Source organism: Triturus cristatus, chromosome 12 (assembly GCF_964204655.1).
Source record: "Triturus cristatus chromosome 12, aTriCri1.1, whole genome shotgun sequence".
Lineage (NCBI taxonomy): Eukaryota > Metazoa > Chordata > Amphibia > Caudata > Salamandridae > Triturus > Triturus cristatus.
This window is the reverse complement of record NC_140595.1, coordinates 707,830,413-707,857,278: the sequence shown is the minus strand read 5'-3', so window position 1 is coordinate 707,857,278 and position 26,866 is coordinate 707,830,413. Positions and strand designations below refer to the sequence as shown.

The 26,866-nt window shown below is 42.7% G+C and overlaps 1 protein-coding gene across 1 annotated transcript in view; it reads left to right on the top strand.

Annotated features, from left to right (window-relative positions):
* The window catches only part of CTC1 (CST telomere replication complex component 1), a 191,922-nt gene that overhangs the window by 22,466 nt on the left and 142,590 nt on the right, over positions 1-26,866 (top strand). The window contains exons 3-5 of the mRNA XM_085636896.1: positions 344-596; positions 22,079-22,317; positions 23,121-23,262. Coding sequence (XP_085493022.1) covers positions 344-596; positions 22,079-22,317; positions 23,121-23,262 — 634 coding nt within the window. The remainder of the gene's footprint in view (positions 1-343; positions 597-22,078; positions 22,318-23,120; positions 23,263-26,866) is intronic.

The following is a 26,866-nucleotide window of genomic DNA, read 5'->3' as shown; positions in this document are numbered from 1 at the left end:
TTTTTGAAAAAAAAGTATACCTCTGAGTCACCACAATTTGTGGAACTAACACATTTATAAACCTCACAATATATTCTCCTTATTTTACATAGGTAGATTGTTGTGTAGTGCATACAGTCGACAACTAACATTAGATAAGGTTATGCCAAATCCTCCTAAGTCCCAAATTTTGGTGAAATATTACCTAAGTATATTAGCCAAACAGGGCAATGTGCCAATTATATTAGCTCCACCATGAGCCAGTTGCATAATCTCATTTAAACTATTGATGGATATTTGCTGGAAAAAAATGTTTACCCTGGAAAACTCTTTCTCCTTAACTTGTTCTGTTACTTTGTTTTAGTTTCCTGACGCTGGCGGATCTCCGCTCCCAGCAGGGCACGCCTGTCTGCAGCCACTTGAACTGGAGCACCAGCCGATTCGAACAATGGGTCCATGAGGGGAGGCAAGCGGTACCGGGGCAAAAGGAACTGCCCCGGGCTCACCTGATTCTTATGGGTTATTTAACAAATGAAGGGCAAGTTCAGCCTGCCTGCAAGTCTGCCTTTGATGGAAGCCTCTATGTCCGGGACAAGACCGGAGTGGTGGCGTGTGAGGTACAAGAAGAATCAACTCCAGTGGAGTGGTGATAGGGGAGGGCTTACCATTGACCTAGTGGGTTAACAGCCCAGTTGTCAGTAACCTCACTCCCTCCAGGTCCTCTGCTGATTTAGGCCTTCATCACTGTCCCTGTTTCCCATGCAAAGACACAGAAGTAGTCAGAAAAGGGAAACTAATGTTTTATTAAGCAGTATGAAGGTAAAACTATTTCTAGAACAGAGTTGTGCATGATGTCTTGTGTACTGCAAACCTCTCTCCTGTAGTGTTCTCCGTAACAGCCAATGACTGTGATTCAGGGACAGGCGGAATGATGAGTTTCAAAGATGGACTGCTGCTGCATCCTGCTCATGTAGATGCCATCACAGTTCATCCCGAGGAATGAGGTGTTCTCCATACAGTGACTAGGAAGCGAAGTCTACCACCTGTCCACCACTGGCATTCTGCGGATAAGTAATCTAGAATGTTTGTAGCGAGCTGGCTGGTGGAGCTCCATAGTATATATACTCTGTAGTAAAGGTGATATGTCGCGCTCTAATTTTAACAAGAGGATGGTATATCCACCTTGACACATTCAGCCCCTGCTGATTCATCACACAAATGCATGTGGCCTTTAATTTCAGATCTCTATTATAGTCAAATATTTCATAAGGTGAATTTTGACATTTCTAACCAATGCATACGTTTTCTGAGTCTGTGGCTATGTGCTTTCTGTCACAGCTGGTCAAGAGTTAGAAGTGTGGTTGAGAGTATATTATTCTTTTTTTTTTTTAAATGTGATTGTGTACCCTAAGCCAAAGGATCCACCTACAGTAATAATTCTCTTGATAAATTCCCTAACTTTAAAACTACAACAACAACTATGAACCTAAATTATACATGAGCGGTAGCTTCTCTGTAATTATAATTAGTACACATTTTACAGTGAAAAATCCTTTTGTTTAAATGGATAATTTTACAACATTTTTGAAAAAATTTCAAGAAGTTCAAAAGATAAAACCAATGGTCTCAGAATGAAGGGGATGTAAAAGAAAATTCTACATTAATTACCAGATAACATTTTCTTCCCTGTGCTGTTTCTAAATTTGGTATATTTTAGTTCAGTAGCTTTGCTGTATTTACAGCTATAAACTTTAAAGGTATGTGGGCTGCATTGTCCACAAGCATTGGCAAAAGCAATAGATGTTGCCTATGAAATCTGTTTGGTTTCCCAATATGGTGGACGTGTGTGTGCAGGCAACCTTTTATTCATGATTTTTCTTAAAAAGATACAAATATCATTCAGAGATAGCCGCCTTTTATGCATCTTTATACACAGTAGGCATATTTGAATTATTATTTTTTTCTTTAAGAAAAATGATTACAAGATTGCTGCTTTGTGATTTTTACTTTATTTTTAAATTACTGCTTTATCATGGTGGGTGGTTGTTGGAACTGCAATTCTAAATAAAATTATAAAAAGAAAAAGCACACATGGGACTGATTGCACACATTGGAAAAGAAGCCAAGTACATTTACAAGGCACTCATTACAATAATAATACAATTAAAAAGCACTGGCAAGAGGATGGTGAGATATCTATTTATATTGGATCTTAGCAAATAGAGCTTTGACAGCAGTCTGCTTAAACTTTGAAAACTGTCAATCAGTCAAGACTTAAAGCTCTGCTCCAAACTGTTAAGATTTTTCAAACTGCACACTGTTATTTTGGCTATGTTTGTAGAACATAAACATAAACAAAATAGGGAGTGGAGAGGTACCACTCATCCGAGTGGTGGAGGTGGATACTTCCTCCCGGTCAAATGTTCATAAACATATGGATCCACCCGTAGGTTGAGTATATTAGGAAAATTCCTCAAGAAGACGAAATGTATCCCACGGCCGTGGAGAATACAAATCAGTTGTTTAAATACCCCTCACACACCAAAAGGGCCCTTGGTGTCATGCTTCATCATAGGGGTCTTCCCGCCCCTCTACGGGACGGGGCGTGCTGCGACCTACGTCTACGCGGGAGCACTGTTATAAGTGAAACCACTATGTGTGATGCAAGGGTGTGAGAGGAAGGGTCAGGAGTGAGTGGAAAAGTGAGTTAAAAAATACCTGGCTCTTCTGGTTGAATGAACTTTATTAAACCGTATGAGCTGGTATTAGTAAAATAGTGGGGGGAGGAGGAAAGTATGCCTCAATGAGCTAGACCTCCTGATGGTGCCGACATGTTTCGAAGCTTCCCCAAGCTTCTTCTTCAGGACCATAAGGATCCCTTCCTAAGACTCACAGTGATGTATTTACAATGAAAAATTAACGTATTGTGTCCCAAATAAATAGAATAATGTGGGAAGAAAATAACTTCCAATGGTTAGTAATGCCTAAATAGGTCTTATATGGTCCATTTACCTAAAAGAAAAAAACATGCGTCACGTAGATCGAAGATCAATCCATCAATTTGTGATTTAGTGAACTGAAAAGGAAGTGAAACAATATTCTCTTCTTAACGCTATCCATAACGTTGTCACGTGATCTGTGATGAAGCAACTGTGTAATACATAGACACTGACTAAAAGACACACATATAACAAAAAACACACACTCTATTCTTACAGGAACAAAGTTCCTGGGTTCTAACACTAACCAGTAACAAAGAAAATCATGCCAGAATGAACGCGCTGGAATGAAAAACATACATACTTGCTGTAAATGAGAAAATTACTTCATGAGCGCAGGACCTGGTGGGGGGAATGCCAACTCGGCTATCTAGATGGTAAATTTAGGAAGAACAAGGAAAAAGTCCCATCAATAATGGAGAGGGCCTCGGAACTGGTCCGAAGAAAGGAACTCCCTACATATGTCGGCTATGCCGTACTTACGAATCCCTGGGAAATTGTCCCGCCAAAATAACCACCCCGGTCGGCTCCGTAGATGATACTGAGCTAGAGGATAAGGTTTGTTAAATAGTCCCTTCAATTGAGGTTAATTGGCGCGCGAATATGCTGACTGCACCATTGCGCGTTGGCCCGCTCTCTCTGTGTATCCTGACCCGGAACTGGAAGTCACCCGGTCCGGTCGGGAAACAGCGCAAAAGGACTAAACAGCAGCTGTCACTGTTAGATATAACCCGGAACCGGAAATGTATCGGTCGGGTTTCCAATGAAAAAAATACGGGAGGTACAATACGATAGTAGACATACAAAAGGGATCTAATATAATACTTAGACCGAAAATTAGTAAAATGCATGAAGATGGTTTCTAAGATTGGTCATGCCATGTTCAAAAAATCAGGATACCTATGAAAAGGAGAGTGAAAATAGTAAAAACCTCGGGTTTCCAATGAAAAAAAATACGGGAGGTACAATACGATAGTAGACATACAAAAAGGATCTAATATAATACTTAGACCGAAAATTAGTAAAATGCATGAAGATGGTTTCTAAGATTGGTCATGCCATGTTCAAAAAATCAGGATACCTATGAAAAGGAGAGCGAAAATAGTAAAAACCTCGGGGGTATTACACAGGAAGGATAGTATAAATTTTCACATTGATAATAGCCCCCATTGATCAAAATACTGTCATTGGGAGGGCATACAATATCCAGTGCAGGTAGGGCGACATGAGATCTTCTATCGTTTCAAGGGAAATACCAATAGACTGACTATGTGTAATGGAGTGTTACAGTCACCGATGTACTATCCAAGCGTAGGGGAACTGTCATATCTGGAATTAAAGGTAGTACAGGTACATCACGGGCATAACGCTCCTGGGCACATCCTGAAGGGTTTATCTCATTGTCATAGACACCTTAGTCTACATATCACAGATGGAATTGGTTCCAAGGTATTTCGTCGTTTAATCCATTGATGTGGGTCCCCAAACGGAAGACCCAACGTTGTTCTTTCTCAAGCAGACCATGTTCACCACCTAGTTGTTCAATCACTGTCCACTTCAAATCGTCTACGCCATGACCACTGGATACATAGTGGTTGGACATTTTGGTAGTACTTCTACCACATCGGACATTGCTTCGATGTTCACCCACTCGTATTTTGATGGGTCTGGTGGTCATCCCCACGTATTCAAGACCGCATGGACAAGTGATCAGGTAGACCACGTTCTTGCTGTTGCAATTCGTGAAGCTTCTCTGGTCCCACCCCTCACCATTGCGGAATTGGATATGTTTGCTTTTTCTCGTAAGATGACATGTACTGCAATTACCACATGGGTAATGTCCTTGTACAGGTGGTAACATACCCTCCATAGCAGGACGAGCTGTGTTCTTTGGTCTTGTATGGACAAGCATGTCTCTCAGGTTCTTGCCCCTCTTGTGTGCAAACATCGGTTTGGTGATGTTCAGATGGCAGCTGTTGAGGATTCGCCAGTGTTTGTTTACTATTTTTGAGACCTGGTTTGAGTGCGTATTGTAAGTGGTTACACAGATGGGTCTATCTTCAACTGTGGTAACCACTTTGTCTTCTAAGAGCGCTTCTCTATTGTTGTTCTTTGCCCTTTTGCAGGCCTTGTCAATGATTCTTCCAGGATAGTTGCGTTTGATCAATTTTTGGCGTAGTTCAGATGCTTGTCTCTTGAACTCATTGGTATCAGTACAATTTCTCCGTAAACGGAGGAATTGTCCGTACGGTAGATTCTCTCTCAAATGGCGGGGGTGGAAGCTATCGAAAAGAAGTAGGCAGTTTTTTGCTGTTTCTTTAAAGTGTGTAGTGGTTTTTAATTTGCCCTCCTCTGGGTAGATATTAAGGTCAAGGAAAACCAAGTTGTTGACTGAAACTGTATGGGTGAATTTAAGAAAGGCATTCTGTTGATTTAACCATAGCATGAATGCCTCCGTTGAGTCTGCATCACCTTCCCAAATGACCAGAACATCGTCTATATACCTTTTCCAGGTCTTGATGTGCATCAGGAAAGGGTTGGTGTTGTTCAGAATCCTGGTGGCCTCTAGATGGTGTACATAGAGGCCCGCCAGACTGGGAGCAAAGGTACTCCCCATGCTGGTCCCGTGTCTTTGTTCATATATGTCATCAGCATACATGAAGAAGTTCCTGGTGAGTGCCAGAGAGACGCATTCCATCACCAAGTTGCGTGGTGTGTGATATTCCCAAGCCGCAGAAAATAGTACCTCCTCGATAATGAGCAATGTTTCCTCATGTGGGAGACTAGTATAAAGGCTCTCCACATCGAGGCCCATGAGGAGATTTTTGGTAGGGTCAAAATCAATATCCTGTAGTATTTGTAGGACATTTTTAGTATCTCGCAAGTAGGTGTTGGTTGCCTGAACCAACGGGCGGAGGAAGGCATCCGCAAATCTGGAAAGAGGTTCCAGAATGGAATTAACCCCAGACACAATAGGTCTACCTGGGGGGGACCTGAGATTCTTGTGGATTTTAGGTATTGTGTAGAAATATGGTACTCTGGGACTTGTGTTGATCAGAAAATCAGCCTCTTTCTTTGAAATCCAGTCATTGGCAAGGGCTTCCTCAACCATGGTGGCAATTTGGATTCTGATAGATTCCGTAGGGTCTTCTTGGAGGACTCCATAATTTCTACGATCACCAAGGAGTTTCATACATTCCTGGTCATATTTGTCAGTAGTTTGTAACACAATTGCCCCCCCTTTATCAGCCGGTTTGATTATAATTTCCCGGTTTGTGGATAGTTCGCGTATTGCCTCCCTTTCCAACCTTGATGTATTTTGAAAAGTGTTGTCATCCCCTGTCGAGATGTCTTGTATTTCTCTCATCACAGCTTTCTCAAAAGCTAGGATTTCTACAGGAAGTGTAGAGTCAGGGGGTATAAAGGTGGATTTGTTGCGAAGTCCTGTATCTTTTCTACTTCCTTCAGTGGTAGGTTGGTCTTTGAAAAAAATGTTCAATTTCAGTTTACGAATGAATTCATTGATTTCTGTAAGAATCCTGAATTTATCAAACCGATTGGTAGGTACAAAGCCTAGTCCCCTTTCAAGGACCTTGCTCTGTATAGGTGTCAGGGTCAAGTCAGTAAGATTGACCACTAAATTTACTTCCTGCTTGTCGACGGTTGGGGGGGCATGTTGTTGGTCATGCTCCTTGTTGATACTCTGGGGGTCTCGGTCTCTGGTGTGGACCAGTGGACGTTGTATCCACCCCTGTTCCGACCTCTCCTTGGTCCCTGGCGCGTCCCTAAAAAAGGTTGCGGGGTTTGGTAGTTGTATTCATATTCTTGTGGAGGTGGGATCCACTGTGGAAAAGGTCCTCCCATCATGGGTGGACCATATGCAAATGGAGGATAAGGGGGAGGTCCTTGATAGCTATTCCACCTACCACCCCTCGGGTAGAAAGGACGTTGATTGTAATTGTCTCTCCCTCTATTGTACCGTTTGCCGCTGCCTCTGCTGGAATTAGAGTTGTCCGAGCCAGTATCGGATGAGTCTCCATCATAATTCTGATCTTGGTTCCTAGGAATGTAGTCGTCTCTGGTATAAGGATAAACTCGTTCATGGCTGAATCGTGCCGTGTCCTTTTTGAGTTTGTTGTACTTGTTTTGTTTTAATGTCATTTCGAACTCAGTTATTTCTTGGTTGAGTTCTTCCAGGCGTTTTTTGAGGACACTGGGGGATATGTACGCTTTCAGACGTACTTCAAGATTCTGAATTTCGATCTTTAGTTCTTGAGTTAGTCTGGTGGCTGTTTTTATAATTAGGACCAACCAGTCACGGGTACAATGCCATGATATTAATGACCAATCGCGTTTGAATGTCTTGTCTTGTTGGAAAATGTAGGGTTCATTACGGACTATTAGGCCCTGGGGAGCCGCATTAGCCCGAAGGTACTCGGTCATCAGTAACCCATGCAAAGCGGTTCTGATCTGGTTTCTCCTCAGATTTGCCAGTTCATCCCAATCAGCATTACTAGGACCCGGATCTGTATTACTCAAACCTTCAAAAGGATTGATTGCAGCTAGAATCCTTTCCACTTCGTCCTCGGCGAAGGTTAAACCCATATTGTCTGCCATGTTGATACTATGTGAAATGGTTTGATAAGAGAGAGTGTGTGTCTGGTTTGAAAAAATGTGTGTACAAAAAGACGGTGATGCAAAGTGTGGAGCAACAACTATTTAATTTAACAGAGGTAGATAGCCTCTGGTATAGGGTATAGTCGTACTGTCAATTGTAGTACTGACACCAGAAATACTGGGAATAGAAGAGAGAAAAAACTCCCACAGCTGTACGCTGTCTACAATATAAACATAAACAAAATAGGGAGTGGAGAGGTACCACTCATCCGAGTGGTGGAGGTGGATACTTCCTCCCGGTCAAATGTTCATAAACATATGGATCCACCCGTAGGTTGAGTATATTAGGAAAATTCCTCAAGAAGACGAAATGTATCCCACGGCCGTGGAGAATACAAATCAGTTGTTTAAATACCCCTCACACACCAAAAGGGCCCTTGGTGTCATGCTTCATCATAGGGGTCTTCCCGCCCCTCTACGGGACGGGGCGTGCTGCGACCTACGTCTACGCGGGAGCACTGTTATAAGTGAAACCACTATGTGTGATGCAAGGGTGTGAGAGGAAGGGTCAGGAGTGAGTGGAAAAGTGAGTTAAAAAATACCTGGCTCTTCTGGTTGAATGAACTTTATTAAACCGTATGAGCTGGTATTAGTAAAATAGTGGGGGGAGGAGGAAAGTATGCCTCAATGAGCTAGACCTCCTGATGGTGCCGACATGTTTCGAAGCTTCCCCAAGCTTCTTCTTCAGGACCATAAGGATCCCTTCCTAAGACTCACAGTGATGTATTTACAATGAAAAATTAACGTATTGTGTCCCAAATAAATAGAATAATGTGGGAAGAAAATAACTTCCAATGGTTAGTAATGCCTAAATAGGTCTTATATGGTCCATTTACCTAAAAGAAAAAAACATGCGTCACGTAGATCGAAGATCAATCCATCAATTTGTGATTTAGTGAACTGAAAAGGAAGTGAAACAATATTCTCTTCTTAACGCTATCCATAACGTTGTCACGTGATCTGTGATGAAGCAACTGTGTAATACATAGACACTGACTAAAAGACACACATATAACAAAAAACACACACTCTATTCTTACAGGAACAAAGTTCCTGGGTTCTAACACTAACCAGTAACAAAGAAAATCATGCCAGAATGAACGCGCTGGAATGAAAAACATACATACTTGCTGTAAATGAGAAAATTACTTCATGAGCGCAGGACCTGGTGGGGGGAATGCCAACTCGGCTATCTAGATGGTAAATTTAGGAAGAACAAGGAAAAAGTCCCATCAATAATGGAGAGGGCCTCGGAACTGGTCCGAAGAAAGGAACTCCCTACATATGTCGGCTATGCCGTACTTACGAATCCCTGGGAAATTGTCCCGCCAAAATAACCACCCCGGTCGGCTCCGTAGATGATACTGAGCTAGAGGCAATTGTGTTACAAACTACTGACAAATATGACCAGGAATGTATGAAACTCCTTGGTGATCGTAGAAATTATGGAGTCCTCCAAGAAGACCCTACGGAATCTATCAGAATCCAAATTGCCACCATGGTTGAGGAAGCCCTTGCCAATGACTGGATTTCAAAGAAAGAGGCTGATTTTCTGATCAACACAAGTCCCAGAGTACCATATTTCTACACAATACCTAAAATCCACAAGAATCTCAGGTCCCCCCCAGGTAGACCTATTGTGTCTGGGGTTAATTCCATTCTGGAACCTCTTTCCAGATTTGCGGATGCCTTCCTCCGCCCGTTGGTTCAGGCAACCAACACCTACTTGCGAGATACTAAAAATGTCCTACAAATACTACAGGATATTGATTTTGACCCTACCAAAAATCTCCTCATGGGCCTCGATGTGGAGAGCCTTTATACTAGTCTCCCACATGAGGAAACATTGCTCATTATCGAGGAGGTACTATTTTCTGCGGCTTGGGAATATCACACACCACGCAACTTGGTGATGGAATGCGTCTCTCTGGCACTCACCAGGAACTTCTTCATGTATGCTGATGACATATATGAACAAAGACACGGGACCAGCATGGGGAGTACCTTTGCTCCCAGTCTGGCGGGCCTCTATGTACACCATCTAGAGGCCACCAGGATTCTGAACAACACCAACCCTTTCCTGATGCACATCAAGACCTGGAAAAGGTATATAGACGATGTTCTGGTCATTTGGGAAGGTGATGCAGACTCAACGGAGGCATTCATGCTATGGTTAAATCAACAGAATGCCTTTCTTAAATTCACCCATACAGTTTCAGTCAACAACTTGGTTTTCCTTGACCTTAATATCTACCCAGAGGAGGGCAAATTAAAAACCACTACACACTTTAAAGAAACAGCAAAAAACTGCCTACTTCTTTTCGATAGCTTCCACCCCCGCCATTTGAGAGAGAATCTACCGTACGGACAATTCCTCCGTTTACGGAGAAATTGTACTGATACCAATGAGTTCAAGAGACAAGCATCTGAACTACGCCAAAAATTGATCAAACGCAACTATCCTGGAAGAATCATTGACAAGGCCTGCAAAAGGGCAAAGAACAACAATAGAGAAGCGCTCTTAGAAGACAAAGTGGTTACCACAGTTGAAGATAGACCCATCTGTGTAACCACTTACAATACGCACTCAAACCAGGTCTCAAAAATAGTAAACAAACACTGGCGAATCCTCAACAGCTGCCATCTGAACATCACCAAACCGATGTTTGCACACAAGAGGGGCAAGAACCTGAGAGACATGCTTGTCCATACAAGACCAAAGAACACAGCTCGTCCTGCTATGGAGGGTATGTTACCACCTGTACAAGGACATTACCCATGTGGTAATTGCAGTACATGTCATCTTACGAGAAAAAGCAAACATATCCAATTCCGCAATGGTGAGGGGTGGGACCAGAGAAGCTTCACGAATTGCAACAGCAAGAACGTGGTCTACCTGATCACTTGTCCATGCGGTCTTGAATACGTGGGGATGACCACCAGACCCATCAAAATACGAGTGGGTGAACATCGAAGCAATGTCCGATGTGGTAGAAGTACTACCAAAATGTCCAACCACTATGTATCCAGTGGTCATGGCGTAGACGATTTGAAGTGGACAGTGATTGAACAACTAGGTGGTGAACATGGTCTGCTTGAGAAAGAACAACGTTGGGTCTTCCGTTTGGGGACCCACATCAATGGATTAAACGACGAAATACCTTGGAACCAATTCCATCTGTGATATGTAGACTAAGGTGTCTATGACAATGAGATAAACCCTTCAGGATGTGCCCAGGAGCGTTATGCCCGTGATGTACCTGTACTACCTTTAATTCCAGATATGACAGTTCCCCTACGCTTGGATAGTACATCGGTGACTGTAACACTCCATTACACATAGTCAGTCTATTGGTATTTCCCTTGAAACGATAGAAGATCTCATGTCGCCCTACCTGCACTGGATATTGTATGCCCTCCCAATGACAGTATTTTGATCAATGGGGGCTATTATCAATGTGAAAATTTATACTATCCTTCCTGTGTAATACCCCCGAGGTTTTTACTATTTTCGCTCTCCTTTTCATAGGTATCCTGATTTTTTGAACATGGCATGACCAATCTTAGAAACCATCTTCATGCATTTTACTAATTTTCGGTCTAAGTATTATATTAGATCCTTTTTGTATGTCTACTATCGTATTGTACCTCCCGTATTTTTTTTCATTGGAAACCCGAGGTTTTTACTATTTTCACTCTCCTTTTCATAGGTATCCTGATTTTTTGAACATGGCATGACCAATCTTAGAAACCATCTTCATGCATTTTACTAATTTTCGGTCTAAGTATTATATTAGATCCCTTTTGTATGTCTACTATCGTATTGTACCTCCCGTATTTTTTTCATTGGAAACCCGACCGATACATTTCCGGTTCCGGGTTATATCTAACAGTGACAGCTGCTGTTTAGTCCTTTTGCGCTGTTTCCCGACCGGACCGGGTGACTTCCAGTTCCGGGTCAGGATACACAGAGAGAGCGGGCCAACGCGCAATGGTGCAGTCAGCATATTCGCGCGCCAATTAACCTCAATTGAAGGGACTATTTAACAAACCTTATCCTCTAGCTCAGTATCATCTACGGAGCCGACCGGGGTGGTTATTTTGGCGGGACAATTTCCCAGGGATTCGTAAGTACGGCATAGCCGACATATGTAGGGAGTTCCTTTCTTCGGACCAGTTCCGAGGCCCTCTCCATTATTGATGGGACTTTTTCCTTGTTCTTCCTAAATTTACCATCTAGATAGCCGAGTTGGCATTCCCCCCACCAGGTCCTGCGCTCATGAAGTAATTTTCTCATTTACAGCAAGTATGTATGTTTTTCATTCCAGCGCGTTCATTCTGGCATGATTTTCTTTGTTACTGGTTAGTGTTAGAACCCAGGAACTTTGTTCCTGTAAGAATAGAGTGTGTGTTTTTTGTTATATGTGTGTCTTTTAGTCAGTGTCTATGTATTACACAGTTGCTTCATCACAGATCACGTGACAACGTTATGGATAGCGTTAAGAAGAGAATATTGTTTCACTTCCTTTTCAGTTCACTAAATCACAAATTGATGGATTGATCTTCGATCTACGTGACGCATGTTTTTTTCTTTTAGGTAAATGGACCATATAAGACCTATTTAGGCATTACTAACCATTGGAAGTTATTTTCTTCCCACATTATTCTATTTATTTGGGACACAATACGTTAATTTTTCATTGTAAATACATCACTGTGAGTCTTAGGAAGGGATCCTTATGGTCCTGAAGAAGAAGCTTGGGGAAGCTTCGAAACATGTCGGCACCATCAGGAGGTCTAGCTCATTGAGGCATACTTTCCTCCTCCCCCCACTATTTTACTAATACCAGCTCATACGGTTTAATAAAGTTCATTCAACCAGAAGAGCCAGGTATTTTTTAACTCACTTTTCCACTCACTCCTGACCCTTCCTCTCACACCCTTGCATCACACATAGTGGTTTCACTTATAACAGTGCTCCCGCGTAGACGTAGGTCGCAGCACGCCCCGTCCCGTAGAGGGGCGGGAAGACCCCTATGATGAAGCATGACACCAAGGGCCCTTTTGGTGTGTGAGGGGTATTTAAACAACTGATTTGTATTCTCCACGGCCGTGGGATACATTTCGTCTTCTTGAGGAATTTTCCTAATATACTCAACCTACGGGTGGATCCATATGTTTATGAACATTTGACCGGGAGGAAGTATCCACCTCCACCACTCGGATGAGTGGTACCTCTCCACTCCCTATTTTGTTTATGTTTATATTGTAGACAGCGTACAGCTGTGGGAGTTTTTTCTCTCTTCTATTCCCAGTATTTCTGGTGTCAGTACTACAATTGACAGTACGACTATACCCTATACCAGAGGCTATCTACCTCTGTTAAATTAAATAGTTGTTGCTCCACACTTTGCATCACCGTCTTTTTGTACACACATTTTTTCAAACCAGACACACACTCTCTCTTATCAAACCATTTCACATAGTATCAACATGGCAGACAATATGGGTTTAACCTTCGCCGAGGACGAAGTGGAAAGGATTCTAGCTGCAATCAATCCTTTTGAAGGTTTGAGTAATACAGATCCGGGTCCTAGTAATGCTGATTGGGATGAACTGGCAAATCTGAGGAGAAACCAGATCAGAACCGCTTTGCATGGGTTACTGATGACCGAGTACCTTCGGGCTAATGCGGCTCCCCAGGGCCTAATAGTCCGTAATGAACCCTACATTTTCCAACAAGACAAGACATTCAAACGCGATTGGTCATTAATATCATGGCATTGTACCCGTGACTGGTTGGTCCTAATTATAAAAACAGCCACCAGACTAACTCAAGAACTAAAGATCGAAATTCAGAATCTTGAAGTACGTCTGAAAGCGTACATATCCCCCAGTGTCCTCAAAAAACGCCTGGAAGAACTCAACCAAGAAATAACTGAGTTCGAAATGACATTAAAACAAAACAAGTACAACAAACTCAAAAAGGACACGGCACGATTCAGCCATGAACGAGTTTATCCTTATACCAGAGACGACTACATTCCTAGGAACCAAGATCAGAATTATGATGGAGACTCATCCGATACTGGCTCGGACAACTCTAATTCCAGCAGAGGCAGCGGCAAACGGTACAATAGAGGGAGAGACAATTACAATCAACGTCCTTTCTACCCGAGGGGTGGTAGGTGGAATAGCTATCAAGGACCTCCCCCTTATCCTCCATTTGCATATGGTCCACCCATGATGGGAGGACCTTTTCCACAGTGGATCCCACCTCCACAAGAATATGAATACAACTACCAAACCCCGCAACCTTTTTTAGGGACGCGCCAGGGACCAAGGAGAGGTCGGAACAGGGGTGGATACAACGTCCACTGGTCCACACCAGAGACCGAGACCCCCAGAGTATCAACAAGGAGCATGACCAACAACATGCCCCCCCAACCGTCGACAAGCAGGAAGTAAATTTAGTGGTCAATCTTACTGACTTGACCCTGACACCTATACAGAGCAAGGTCCTTGAAAGGGGACTAGGCTTTGTACCTACCAATCGGTTTGATAAATTCAGGATTCTTACAGAAATCAATGAATTCATTCGTAAACTGAAATTGAACATTTTTTTCAAAGACCAACCTACCACTGAAGGAAGTAGAAAAGATACAGGACTTCGCAACAAATCCACCTTTATACCCCCTGACTCTACACTTCCTGTAGAAATCCTAGCTTTTGAGAAAGCTGTGATGAGAGAAATACAAGACATCTCGACAGGGGATGACAACACTTTTCAAAATACATCAAGGTTGGAAAGGGAGGCAATACGCGAACTATCCACAAACCGGGAAATTATAATCAAACCGGCTGATAAAGGGGGGGCAATTGTGTTACAAACTACTGACAAATATGACCAGGAATGTATGAAACTCCTTGGTGATCGTAGAAATTATGGAGTCCTCCAAGAAGACCCTACGGAATCTATCAGAATCCAAATTGCCACCATGGTTGAGGAAGCCCTTGCCAATGACTGGATTTCAAAGAAAGAGGCTGATTTTCTGATCAACACAAGTCCCAGAGTACCATATTTCTACACAATACCTAAAATCCACAAGAATCTCAGGTCCCCCCCAGGTAGACCTATTGTGTCTGGGGTTAATTCCATTCTGGAACCTCTTTCCAGATTTGCGGATGCCTTCCTCCGCCCGTTGGTTCAGGCAACCAACACCTACTTGCGAGATACTAAAAATGTCCTACAAATACTACAGGATATTGATTTTGACCCTACCAAAAATCTCCTCATGGGCCTCGATGTGGAGAGCCTTTATACTAGTCTCCCACATGAGGAAACATTGCTCATTATCGAGGAGGTACTATTTTCTGCGGCTTGGGAATATCACACACCACGCAACTTGGTGATGGAATGCGTCTCTCTGGCACTCACCAGGAACTTCTTCATGTATGCTGATGACATATATGAACAAAGACACGGGACCAGCATGGGGAGTACCTTTGCTCCCAGTCTGGCGGGCCTCTATGTACACCATCTAGAGGCCACCAGGATTCTGAACAACACCAACCCTTTCCTGATGCACATCAAGACCTGGAAAAGGTATATAGACGATGTTCTGGTCATTTGGGAAGGTGATGCAGACTCAACGGAGGCATTCATGCTATGGTTAAATCAACAGAATGCCTTTCTTAAATTCACCCATACAGTTTCAGTCAACAACTTGGTTTTCCTTGACCTTAATATCTACCCAGAGGAGGGCAAATTAAAAACCACTACACACTTTAAAGAAACAGCAAAAAACTGCCTACTTCTTTTCGATAGCTTCCACCCCCGCCATTTGAGAGAGAATCTACCGTACGGACAATTCCTCCGTTTACGGAGAAATTGTACTGATACCAATGAGTTCAAGAGACAAGCATCTGAACTACGCCAAAAATTGATCAAACGCAACTATCCTGGAAGAATCATTGACAAGGCCTGCAAAAGGGCAAAGAACAACAATAGAGAAGCGCTCTTAGAAGACAAAGTGGTTACCACAGTTGAAGATAGACCCATCTGTGTAACCACTTACAATACGCACTCAAACCAGGTCTCAAAAATAGTAAACAAACACTGGCGAATCCTCAACAGCTGCCATCTGAACATCACCAAACCGATGTTTGCACACAAGAGGGGCAAGAACCTGAGAGACATGCTTGTCCATACAAGACCAAAGAACACAGCTCGTCCTGCTATGGAGGGTATGTTACCACCTGTACAAGGACATTACCCATGTGGTAATTGCAGTACATGTCATCTTACGAGAAAAAGCAAACATATCCAATTCCGCAATGGTGAGGGGTGGGACCAGAGAAGCTTCACGAATTGCAACAGCAAGAACGTGGTCTACCTGATCACTTGTCCATGCGGTCTTGAATACGTGGGGATGACCACCAGACCCATCAAAATACGAGTGGGTGAACATCGAAGCAATGTCCGATGTGGTAGAAGTACTACCAAAATGTCCAACCACTATGTATCCAGTGGTCATGGCGTAGACGATTTGAAGTGGACAGTGATTGAACAACTAGGTGGTGAACATGGTCTGCTTGAGAAAGAACAACGTTGGGTCTTCCGTTTGGGGACCCACATCAATGGATTAAACGACGAAATACCTTGGAACCAATTCCATCTGTGATATGTAGACTAAGGTGTCTATGACAATGAGATAAACCCTTCAGGATGTGCCCAGGAGCGTTATGCCCGTGATGTACCTGTACTACCTTTAATTCCAGATATGACAGTTCCCCTACGCTTGGATAGTACATCGGTGACTGTAACACTCCATTACACATAGTCAGTCTATTGGTATTTCCCTTGAAACGATAGAAGATCTCATGTCGCCCTACCTGCACTGGATATTGTATGCCCTCCCAATGACAGTATTTTGATCAATGGGGGCTATTATCAATGTGAAAATTTATACTATCCTTCCTGTGTAATACCCCCGAGGTTTTTACTATTTTCGCTCTCCTTTTCATAGGTATCCTGATTTTTTGAACATGGCATGACCAATCTTAGAAACCATCTTCATGCATTTTACTAATTTTCGGTCTAAGTATTATATTAGATCCTTTTTGTATGTCTACTATCGTATTGTACCTCCCGTATTTTTTTTCATTGGAAACCCGAGGTTTTTACTATTTTCACTCTCCTTTTCATAGGTATCCTGATTTTTTGAACATGGCATGACCAATCTTAGAAACCATCTTCATGCATTTTACTAATTTTCGGTCTAAGTATTATATTAGATCCCTTTTGTATGTCTACTATCGTATTGTACCTCCCGTATTTTTTTCATTGGAAACCCGACCGATACATTTCCGGTTCCGGGTTATATCTAACAGTGACAGCTGCTGTTTAGTCCTTTTGCGCTGTTTCCCGACCGGACCGGGTGACTTCCAGTTCCGGGTCAGGATACACAGAGAGAGCGGGCCAACGCGCAATGGTGCAGTCAGCATATTCGCGCGCCAATTAACCTCAATTGAAGGGACTATTTAACAAACCTTATCCTCTAGCTCAGTATCATCTACGGAGCCGACCGGGGTGGTTATTTTGGCGGGACAATTTCCCAGGGATTCGTAAGTACGGCATAGCCGACATATGTAGGGAGTTCCTTTCTTCGGACCAGTTCCGAGGCCCTCTCCATTATTGATGGGACTTTTTCCTTGTTCTTCCTAAATTTACCATCTAGATAGCCGAGTTGGCATTCCCCCCACCAGGTCCTGCGCTCATGAAGTAATTTTCTCATTTACAGCAAGTATGTATGTTTTTCATTCCAGCGCGTTCATTCTGGCATGATTTTCTTTGTTACTGGTTAGTGTTAGAACCCAGGAACTTTGTTCCTGTAAGAATAGAGTGTGTGTTTTTTGTTATATGTGTGTCTTTTAGTCAGTGTCTATGTATTACACAGTTGCTTCATCACAGATCACGTGACAACGTTATGGATAGCGTTAAGAAGAGAATATTGTTTCACTTCCTTTTCAGTTCACTAAATCACAAATTGATGGATTGATCTTCGATCTACGTGACGCATGTTTTTTTCTTTTAGGTAAATGGACCATATAAGACCTATTTAGGCATTACTAACCATTGGAAGTTATTTTCTTCCCACATTATTCTATTTATTTGGGACACAATACGTTAATTTTTCATTGTAAATACATCACTGTGAGTCTTAGGAAGGGATCCTTATGGTCCTGAAGAAGAAGCTTGGGGAAGCTTCGAAACATGTCGGCACCATCAGGAGGTCTAGCTCATTGAGGCATACTTTCCTCCTCCCCCCACTATTTTACTAATACCAGCTCATACGGTTTAATAAAGTTCATTCAACCAGAAGAGCCAGGTATTTTTTAACTCACTTTTCCACTCACTCCTGACCCTTCCTCTCACACCCTTGCATCACACATAGTGGTTTCACTTATAACAGTGCTCCCGCGTAGACGTAGGTCGCAGCACGCCCCGTCCCGTAGAGGGGCGGGAAGACCCCTATGATGAAGCATGACACCAAGGGCCCTTTTGGTGTGTGAGGGGTATTTAAACAACTGATTTGTATTCTCCACGGCCGTGGGATACATTTCGTCTTCTTGAGGAATTTTCCTAATATACTCAACCTACGGGTGGATCCATATGTTTATGAAAATATGTTTGTAGAACCCCATGATGCAAAACCCCCAAAGTGGTCAATTTAGTAGAGAGTGCCAGCTACCCAACTACCACAGGGGAAATCAGGGCTCATTCACTTGAGCAGGTGCCCTGGCTGCCATTTTGTGTGCATGTGTGTGTCTGTGAAAAGATGAGGACGTGTGTGTGTTTGTTTGTCTTTGTATGTGTGTGTTGTTAAAAAAAGCAATGAAGCAAAGTATTTCGCTGGGATATTGTTGAATTCACTACGGGCTTGGGCGGAGGAAAACCAAGTAATTCCGCCAAACCAAACTGGCTTTATGAAAGATACAGGAACATCAGTCAACCTCATGTCACTGTCCTGTCTGATAGATCAGGCAGAATCAAGCAAAGGATCTCTTTACATGGGATTTATTGATTATAAAGCCACATTCGACAATGTCAACAGGGCAAAGCTCTGGCAGAAACTCTACAGTCTGGGCATACCAAACGACCTATTAAGAGCCATACAGATGCTGCACCACGACACCTGGGTCAGGATTAAAATTGGGGACGGGTCAAGACTATCACGTCGAATAACAACATCTAGAGGCCTAAAACAAGGATGTGTCTTGGCCCCTACCCTTTTTAATCTTTTTCTATCAGACCTTCCCGAGGCACTAAATAATAAATTCCCATGCTCCCAAACTTGCCAGTTTTCGGTTGTCAAGCCTCTTGTATGCAGACGACCTGGTCCTTTTAAGCAACACAAAAATAGGTCTGCAAAGATTAATGGATGCAACTGCTGAGTATTCTATAAGGAACGAGCTTCAGATAAATAACAAAAAAACAAAAATCTTGGCGGTGCGTCCTGGTAAGCCCCGGAAGATGGCTTGGTTTTTAAATATGGAGAGAATTGAAGAAGCACCTTGTCAAAAATATTTAGGTGTCTTTTTTAACAACAACGGCGGCTACAAAACTCAGCTAGAAGAGCAAAAAAAGAAGGGAGTAGCACTTTCTTTTGCTCTCAGCTCCATCTATAAGAAACTGTTTGGACCAACATTTACCCCTATTCTGCAGACAGCTCAGGCAAGAGTCATTCCCACCCTATCATACGAAAGCGAGGTTCTAAAGGGGCGGGACAGTGGCAACTTGAACACAATTATTGCAAAAATTTTTAGAACAGTGTTTAAGCTTCCAAAAACACCTCATCAGCACAGATCAGGCTTGAATTGGGCATCAGCAATCAATCTCTGGCGAGACTAATGAGTTTTTTAATAAACTGCCACAAACTAAGGTCATCAAAAGCGGGGAGTCTGGCACAATATCTTTGGTCTAATATAACCACAAACCAATGGCATTCGGGGCATGCATACTGGGCCAAAGGACTGGCAACTTTGAACTTAACAGAAGCATGGGATTTGCAAATCAGTCAAGGCGAATTTAAAAGATTGGCAAAAATAAGTATGAAAAAACTCTCTGTAGTAGAGGACAAATCATGCCTCGCAAAAAGGTCACACGGTTGGCTAACTCTCAACACGTACTCCAATCTGTCTCCCCAGGGGTACCTAACTTTACCATTCTCTGCACACACTAAACTTCGTTTCTTAAGACTAAGACTAGGAGTGTCCAACCTGCTTTGTCACCTGCCGAAGTGGAAAAGAGACCAAACACAGCAGCTATGCCGCCTTTGTGGGAAACACAGAGAAGATATAATCCATATTCTCTGCTTATGTACAAGCCTGATGCAGGAAAGAAGGTCCCTTCTAAGGAAAATTTGAAACAAAATGGAAATCAGATCCTGCAGAGCCGCAGTTTTAGCAAGTTTTAATTCACACAACCCGGAGCTAAATTATGCTTTAGTAAGGTTCATGGAGCAGGCTGGCAAAAGAATAATGAAAGGGTCAAAAAATTGAAATTATGAACATGGATTTAGTTGGGATGCTGTCCCTGAGTGGTGAGGTCAAATGAACTTGAAATCACCCCATACCAAGACTTTGCAAAATTAATTTTATAGAAATTTGAAAATGTTTTAGTAAGAGCGAATGGAGAATGGACTCCAAACCTGAAAGGCCGTACTTTTACGTTACTCAATGCACTTTATTGATTGTACAGAATGTCACTTTTAGAACCTGTACAGTCTTATGGTAATATCGTAACCTTTTAACGTATTTAATCAAATCTTTTTTTTACACAAAATGTGTTGCCTATCTATTTGGGCTTATGTCATTGTACAATGTAGTGAATTGCAAAGGTTTTTATTTAACTAAGCAATAAAGTTATTATTATTATTATTATTATTATTATTATTATGTTAAAAAAAGCTGACTGCAGTGAAAAAACAAAACAAAAAGCATTACTTTCATGTTAAATTTATAACTATGATAATTTAGTGTATTTTAGATATTTTAAATAGACCCGCATCCATTGCAATGCAAGCACTCTATAGGAATCAGAATGGTGCATCAAACAGCTGAATGCATGAGGTGAGATAGAAATACTTCTCCGAGCCGAGCCCAAACTCCCTATCTATATTGTATAGAATTGTCTACAGTCAGTCTCACAGAAAACTGCACAGTCATGCCAGACCCAGACATGTCTGATTCATTTTCTGAGGTTTGTGGACTTTGAGACAATTTACAAACTTTCAAAGCTTGCAATCTTTGGAAAATTACCATATTAGTTCACGTACAGCGTTCTATAGCTATAGGTAATTTAGTTCTATAACACGGACCAAGCCACAAAAAAATCCCTATTGATGCGTATCTTATGTGATGTTATGATTATAATTAAATATCTTTGAATTTAGCCAGTAGCCGTCATCAGTGGAATCATAATTCACCCACAGTCGAACTATAATTGAAAGGATCATGTATATTAGGTTTTTTAACGAGGAGTTGGTGACCATTGGTGAGAGGTTTTTCATTGGAACCATAATGTACCATATAGTAGTGTTTTTTCTGTGAATACTTTCAGCTGTGGATATATCTGTTCTGTCAGGTGATGCTCCAATGCCTGCCCTCTACGTCATGTTTATAAATAATTTTCTGTCATCTGTTACACACCAGGCCCCGTCCTATAATGGCTTTTATACACTATTGTGTGTCCTTTTATAGGTTTTGGCCTATGCCCTGTGCCCTGTTGTCTGATATATGTGATGTGCAGTGCTTCGTCCTCTAGGGACGGTTTATTTACTACGATTTGTCCTCGAAGAGGAGGCACTATAACACGCACTGGCCTATTACCGCACCCTGTTTGCAACCTTGGTTGTTAATGGTGGTATTTCACATGTGGGCATATATCTTTGGGGTATTTCTGATTTTTAGATGAGTTTCCACACTACTATTTATTTAGTAGAGTACATATTCACAATGCGAACTATCGGTCAGTTTTAGCACCTGTTCAAGCGACATGCCACAGTTAGCAATCAAAGGACTTTGCTGTTCATGGAGCGAACTGCCCTTACACCCTTAGATCTAGCCTGTGGACTCTGAGGAAGATGTACCCCTGGATTCAAGACTCTTTGTTAGAAGTTTTGGTGTACTCTGGTTGGTGTTTATTGGTGGAGTGGCTGTGCCCATGGGCTGTGAGCTGTTCACTTATGGTGAAGCGGGTGAAAATGCTCTGCTGTTTTTTCTTCAGAGAATGTGTGCCCATTTTCTTGAGCCTTTTGTTGGCTTATAGTGGTGGTGCACACTTGCTTTTCTTTGGCAGGTGTGTTTATCCTGGGGGTTGGGGTTCAGCAGTTTCTGAATGATGCCATCTCTCTCTATAGATGCTGGAGTTTTCCCTTGAATGGCTGGGACATTTGTTTCTGTTCACCAACTGGGCTTACATCCCGTCCCAGTACACTCATGCTCATCCAGGAGGGTACCTCGAAATCTATGCCGCTCCCGTACACGTGATTCCACCAACATTGCCTGTGACACTTCAGCTGAAAGGAAAGGTGCTTGGGGAACCTGGGACCATCACTGCCATATCTGTGCAATCAGCCACCCGGCTTCTCCATGACAGGTGAGTATGCAGCAGTCTCATTAGAACAGGACAGCGTTTAAGTTCTTTCAGGATACTTTTCAAGTCAGAAAAAGCTAAGAAATATAAAGAGGTGCCAAAGACTTGTATTGCAATCTTTAATGTAGTAGGCGTCTGGTCTCCTGTTTTTAAAAAATGTTCTCCATCTTTAAAGATATAGAAAAAAATGAAAAAATTGAAGTATTGCTGAAGAGCCTTGTGCACTCCAGGTGACTTATTAGAGAAAGTGTCTGACGGGCGCAGTGGGAGTTTTCACCTGCTTTTTTTGCCCCAAGACACCTTTGTATTATAGAAGAGGCTTCAGCTGCATACATGACCCCTTCTTTAATACAAGTGTGCGCTGGTACGAACTCAGTCTGGCATTTCCACATTCACATGAGGGTGTGCCTCCATGCAATTGAGGGGATCCTTTGCCTCTGCGTCCATGCCATATTACAGTCAGCGGGCCCCCCTCCCCAATGGTGCCCCTTGGAGGGGGGAATGTGGGTCCCGGAGAACCCCCAGGCACCCTCTGCAGTTGTGGGCAATCACTCACTGCACCCCTACAGGGGGATCTCTGCCTCCCCCCCCTTTCAAACCAATGCCAGGCTACCACCTGCACAGTAAAAGGCAGACTTGTGGCTGGTTTACACCTGCAGTGGAAAGGTTTGCTGTGATACGGCACACTGTCCCAGTCTGCACCAGACGCACAGACTTAAGTACGCGCTGCAGCTCAGAGTGGGACAGTATGTTACATCCCTAATGCAGCCCCTGAACAGTAAAGCAATGTGACTGTCCCCTTGCAGGTCTTTGAGTGGGAAGATGTTGTTTACACTAGTCGGCGAGCTGTGCAGAGTCAGCTCCATCCTGAAGATCCGTGATCGTGCCATGTTCTTCCTGTTCCTGAAGGATGTCTCTTCTGATGTCTCCCTCCCAGTTCTGGTGCAGGTAAGAAAGCTGCTCTGCTCTCCAATTGTTATTTATGTATATATATTCTGCTTCGCAGTACTTGAGAATCTTATCTGCAAGTTTTTTCTTTTTGCACATGTTCCATTTACTTACTCCGCCATTGTTTTGTGGTTTATAACTTGAGCACCTAAGATATCAGTATCAATAGGGAACACATAACTTGATTTGGTGTTCATGAAAGAGTCTACAACCCTCATAATAAGACCTGTAACATGGTGTACTTTTTTCGTACAACTTTTAGATGCATAGTTGATCACAAAATCTGCCAATGCGAACAAATTGACTTCTCTTGATAAGCGTCTCAATCTTAATGTTGTAAAAGGTGGTTGTATTGCCTTGAAAAAAAACTTGCCTGTCACCCTGGAAATCAAGGACTTTAGAGAGAGATTGACTGCTCTGCGTACCCATATTGGACTCGAAGTCCTGCGCACGAGTGGCGTCCAAGTGATCTCCCCCCCACGCTTTACAAAGAGCTGTATGCTACCACCGTCTAGTCTAAAGATATCTCTGAGAATTACATCTAATGCTACTGAGGGTTAGAGATAATTTTGCTCACTGTTTGTGTAATTTACATAAATAGGTTTAAGAAACCCATGAATAGATATTGGTTATACAATCACTCTTTAGGAATTTTATGCGAATCCTCATGTAATAGAGAAATATAGGAAGCCATGGCACCCAGTAAAGACATCACTGTCCTCCTTATCAGTGTTGAACCTGCTGTAAACTTTGAGTTGGCCCTCTTTTCAGATTTGTGTTTCATATTGCTCCTAGGTAAGGCACCCTAGTGATGACAGTTTACATAAGACCTAGTACATCTGTTAGCGAGAACGTCTGTTTCAGAGACGTGAATGTCATAACGTTTTGATCCAGTCATATAGGTAAGGATTTGTGGTGATCCCTTTTCCGCAACTATGCCTGAACTACAATCATGCACTTTGAGAATTCTCTCTGGGGAGGACTTTAACAGGAACAAAATAACTTTACATTGCAGCAGATCTTATTTGTAATAAAACCCAATAATAATGTGTGTATTGTGTGCTTGGTAACATGTAAGCATGTGCCCAGCTGATTGATGGCTTGTTACCTCTTTCCTTTTAATAAGTACTTATCCGGTGTGTTAAGGGACCATCATTTTGAATTTGGCATTGTTTTTAAAGCTCTTTACCCTTCTTATGTATAGAATGGGTTTTATCCCTGGAGTATGCTCTGTTGTATTTTTTCCTCTTGGAACTCTTTCTACTGAATGTTTGTCACAGTATCAGGGGTGGACAAGCCTTATTTCATCAGGTACTTCCCTGGTTGGCTGGAGTCCTTGGAGGTCGGTTTTGAAAGCCCTGGACCACTCCTGGTGCCTCTGTCACTTTCCCCAGCTACACGAGGTTAATAGCAGCAGGCATGGAGACAAGAGGGAAAGAGGGGGGAAGATGGAAGGTAAAGAGAAAGCGTTCAGAGAAAAAGAAGAGAGAGGAAAGGAAAGGAGAAAAAGAGAATGGATGGATGGAAAGAGAGTCTTTGCACAAGGAGATGGAAGGAGCATGGCTGATTTGAGCATTTCCAGGCTGCTTTTGGTTCCCCAGTCCGGCCATAGGCTGGATGGAAACCTCTTTGTGAGAAATGTGTTATATAGCGCGGTTGTGCGACCTAACTGCAATAAGGACACAATTCCATATCAGCTCCAGATACGTTTGTTTGTAAATCCTTAGCGCAGTCCTTGGTAGCTCTGGCACAGAGCTGTCAGACTTTAGAAAAGGAAAAAGTGTAAAGCATTTAGAAGTACCAAAATAGTAAAATAAGAAGAAAACATAGCACAATACGAATCTAACACCAATTATTAAAAATAGGTTATATTTTGATCTTTCAATTGGCACCTGAATGACAAACATCTACTGGGGTAAACCAAATATCTGATTTTTAGAAGAAACAATAAATCAATGCATTTTCACGTGGTGCAATAAATTATTGCAATTGGCCACAATGGCAGGTTTGGGTTAGTCATAACGAGCAAGTTGAAAACAACTATATGGGTAGTCTTGGAGATGCCAACTTTGATTGGGAGCCAGTCACAGAGACCTGACAAGTCCAGGGAGACAGTTACCTGTTGATTTTAACAGTCTCTGTCCAGTTCCAAATTCTTAGGCACGACCTCTGTTAAAGGCAAGGGATGCAGGATGCTGGGGATACTGAGCAGGTCTGGTTGGTCTTCCTGTGACCATTCTTCTGTCCTTGTGCTGGGGGGGGGGGGGGGGGGGGTGACGTTTGCCTCAGGGTTTGATCTCCCACAGTGCCACTGGTCTCCGGGTACAGAAAACCCAATGGTTCCTTCAACTGGCAATAACTGTTTTGCTGGGTGACTAGAGGACACTCTGATGGCCTTCATGGGTCCTGCAAACTCGGAGCACCTTGTGAGTGTCTGGTCTCCATCTCCCAGGCTACTCCTTGGCATCCAGGAGCGGTCAGAGCTCTTGGCGCTGGGCTCACAGGGTGCATGCTTTTTCAGCGTTTGTGGCTGTAACAGGGAGTCAGTCAACTAACTCTTGGAGTCACTTCTTCTGTCCAGCACAAATGGGCAACTTTTCTACAAGCGTGGAACCATAGGCACAGTTCAATCTTCGCCAGTCCTCTGGTTCAGCAGTCTTTGATGCAGCCTCTTTTTGCTGAATCAAAGGAGCAGCAGGGAAGTCCTTCTTTGTCCTTCTTTCCAAGACAGTAGTTATCTAAGATCTGTTTGCCATGGGTGGCATGTTTATGCCTGCAACAAGCCAAGTGGGTGGTGACTCAACTATAATGGGCTACTAGGTTCGCTCCCACCTGGTGATAGTTTCTGTGAAATTTGGAATCTAGCTATCCAAGAGCATACTATTTCTCCCACTTATGACATGGCAAGACACTTCTCTTGGTGTGTGGACCACCCTAACCCAACCCAGAGGTGTGGCTACCTGGGTACTACCCTCCCCTTGAAAAACTGGTTTGACAACAGCTTTTCCTTCTCAGCCTGAGATGCCAACCTGTCTGCCCAAACAAAAGATTAGCCTCTTCCTAGTGTGATTAAGATTTGCCTTTCAAAGACTGCTTCCCCTTGAAGCTCGCCTTTTGGGCTCACACTCATTCTGGCCATTCTGCCAAGGGGAGGTTACACCTCTTTCCTTGGCAGGTCCTTTGTTCTGCTTCCTGAGAGTCATTCTCACCTCTTCCCAGGAGGGTATCAGGCTGTCTCGTGAACAGCAGCTGTTTGGAATCGAAAATGGCTACTGGAAGACTTGGGCAATAAAGTGGCAACTTTCTAAAGTGTTTGACATTTGTGCAAAAGTTACATTAAATTCAACTTGAGCAACATGTCAGACTTATGCAATGATTCTTTTGATACCTCACAGTACCAGATTTAGTATTCCCACTTGGAAGTTAGAACAGTTGTCGGCGTGTAAAGCCATACTCACCAATGGGACTACTAGCCTCACTACAGTAAAAACAACATTTTTTTTACTGTCTGGACATGTAAAGCCATCAGAACACACAGCCTTCTTTTTATTATAATGCACCCTGCCTTTAGGGCTGGATAGGCCTATACGGATGACTTCTAAAA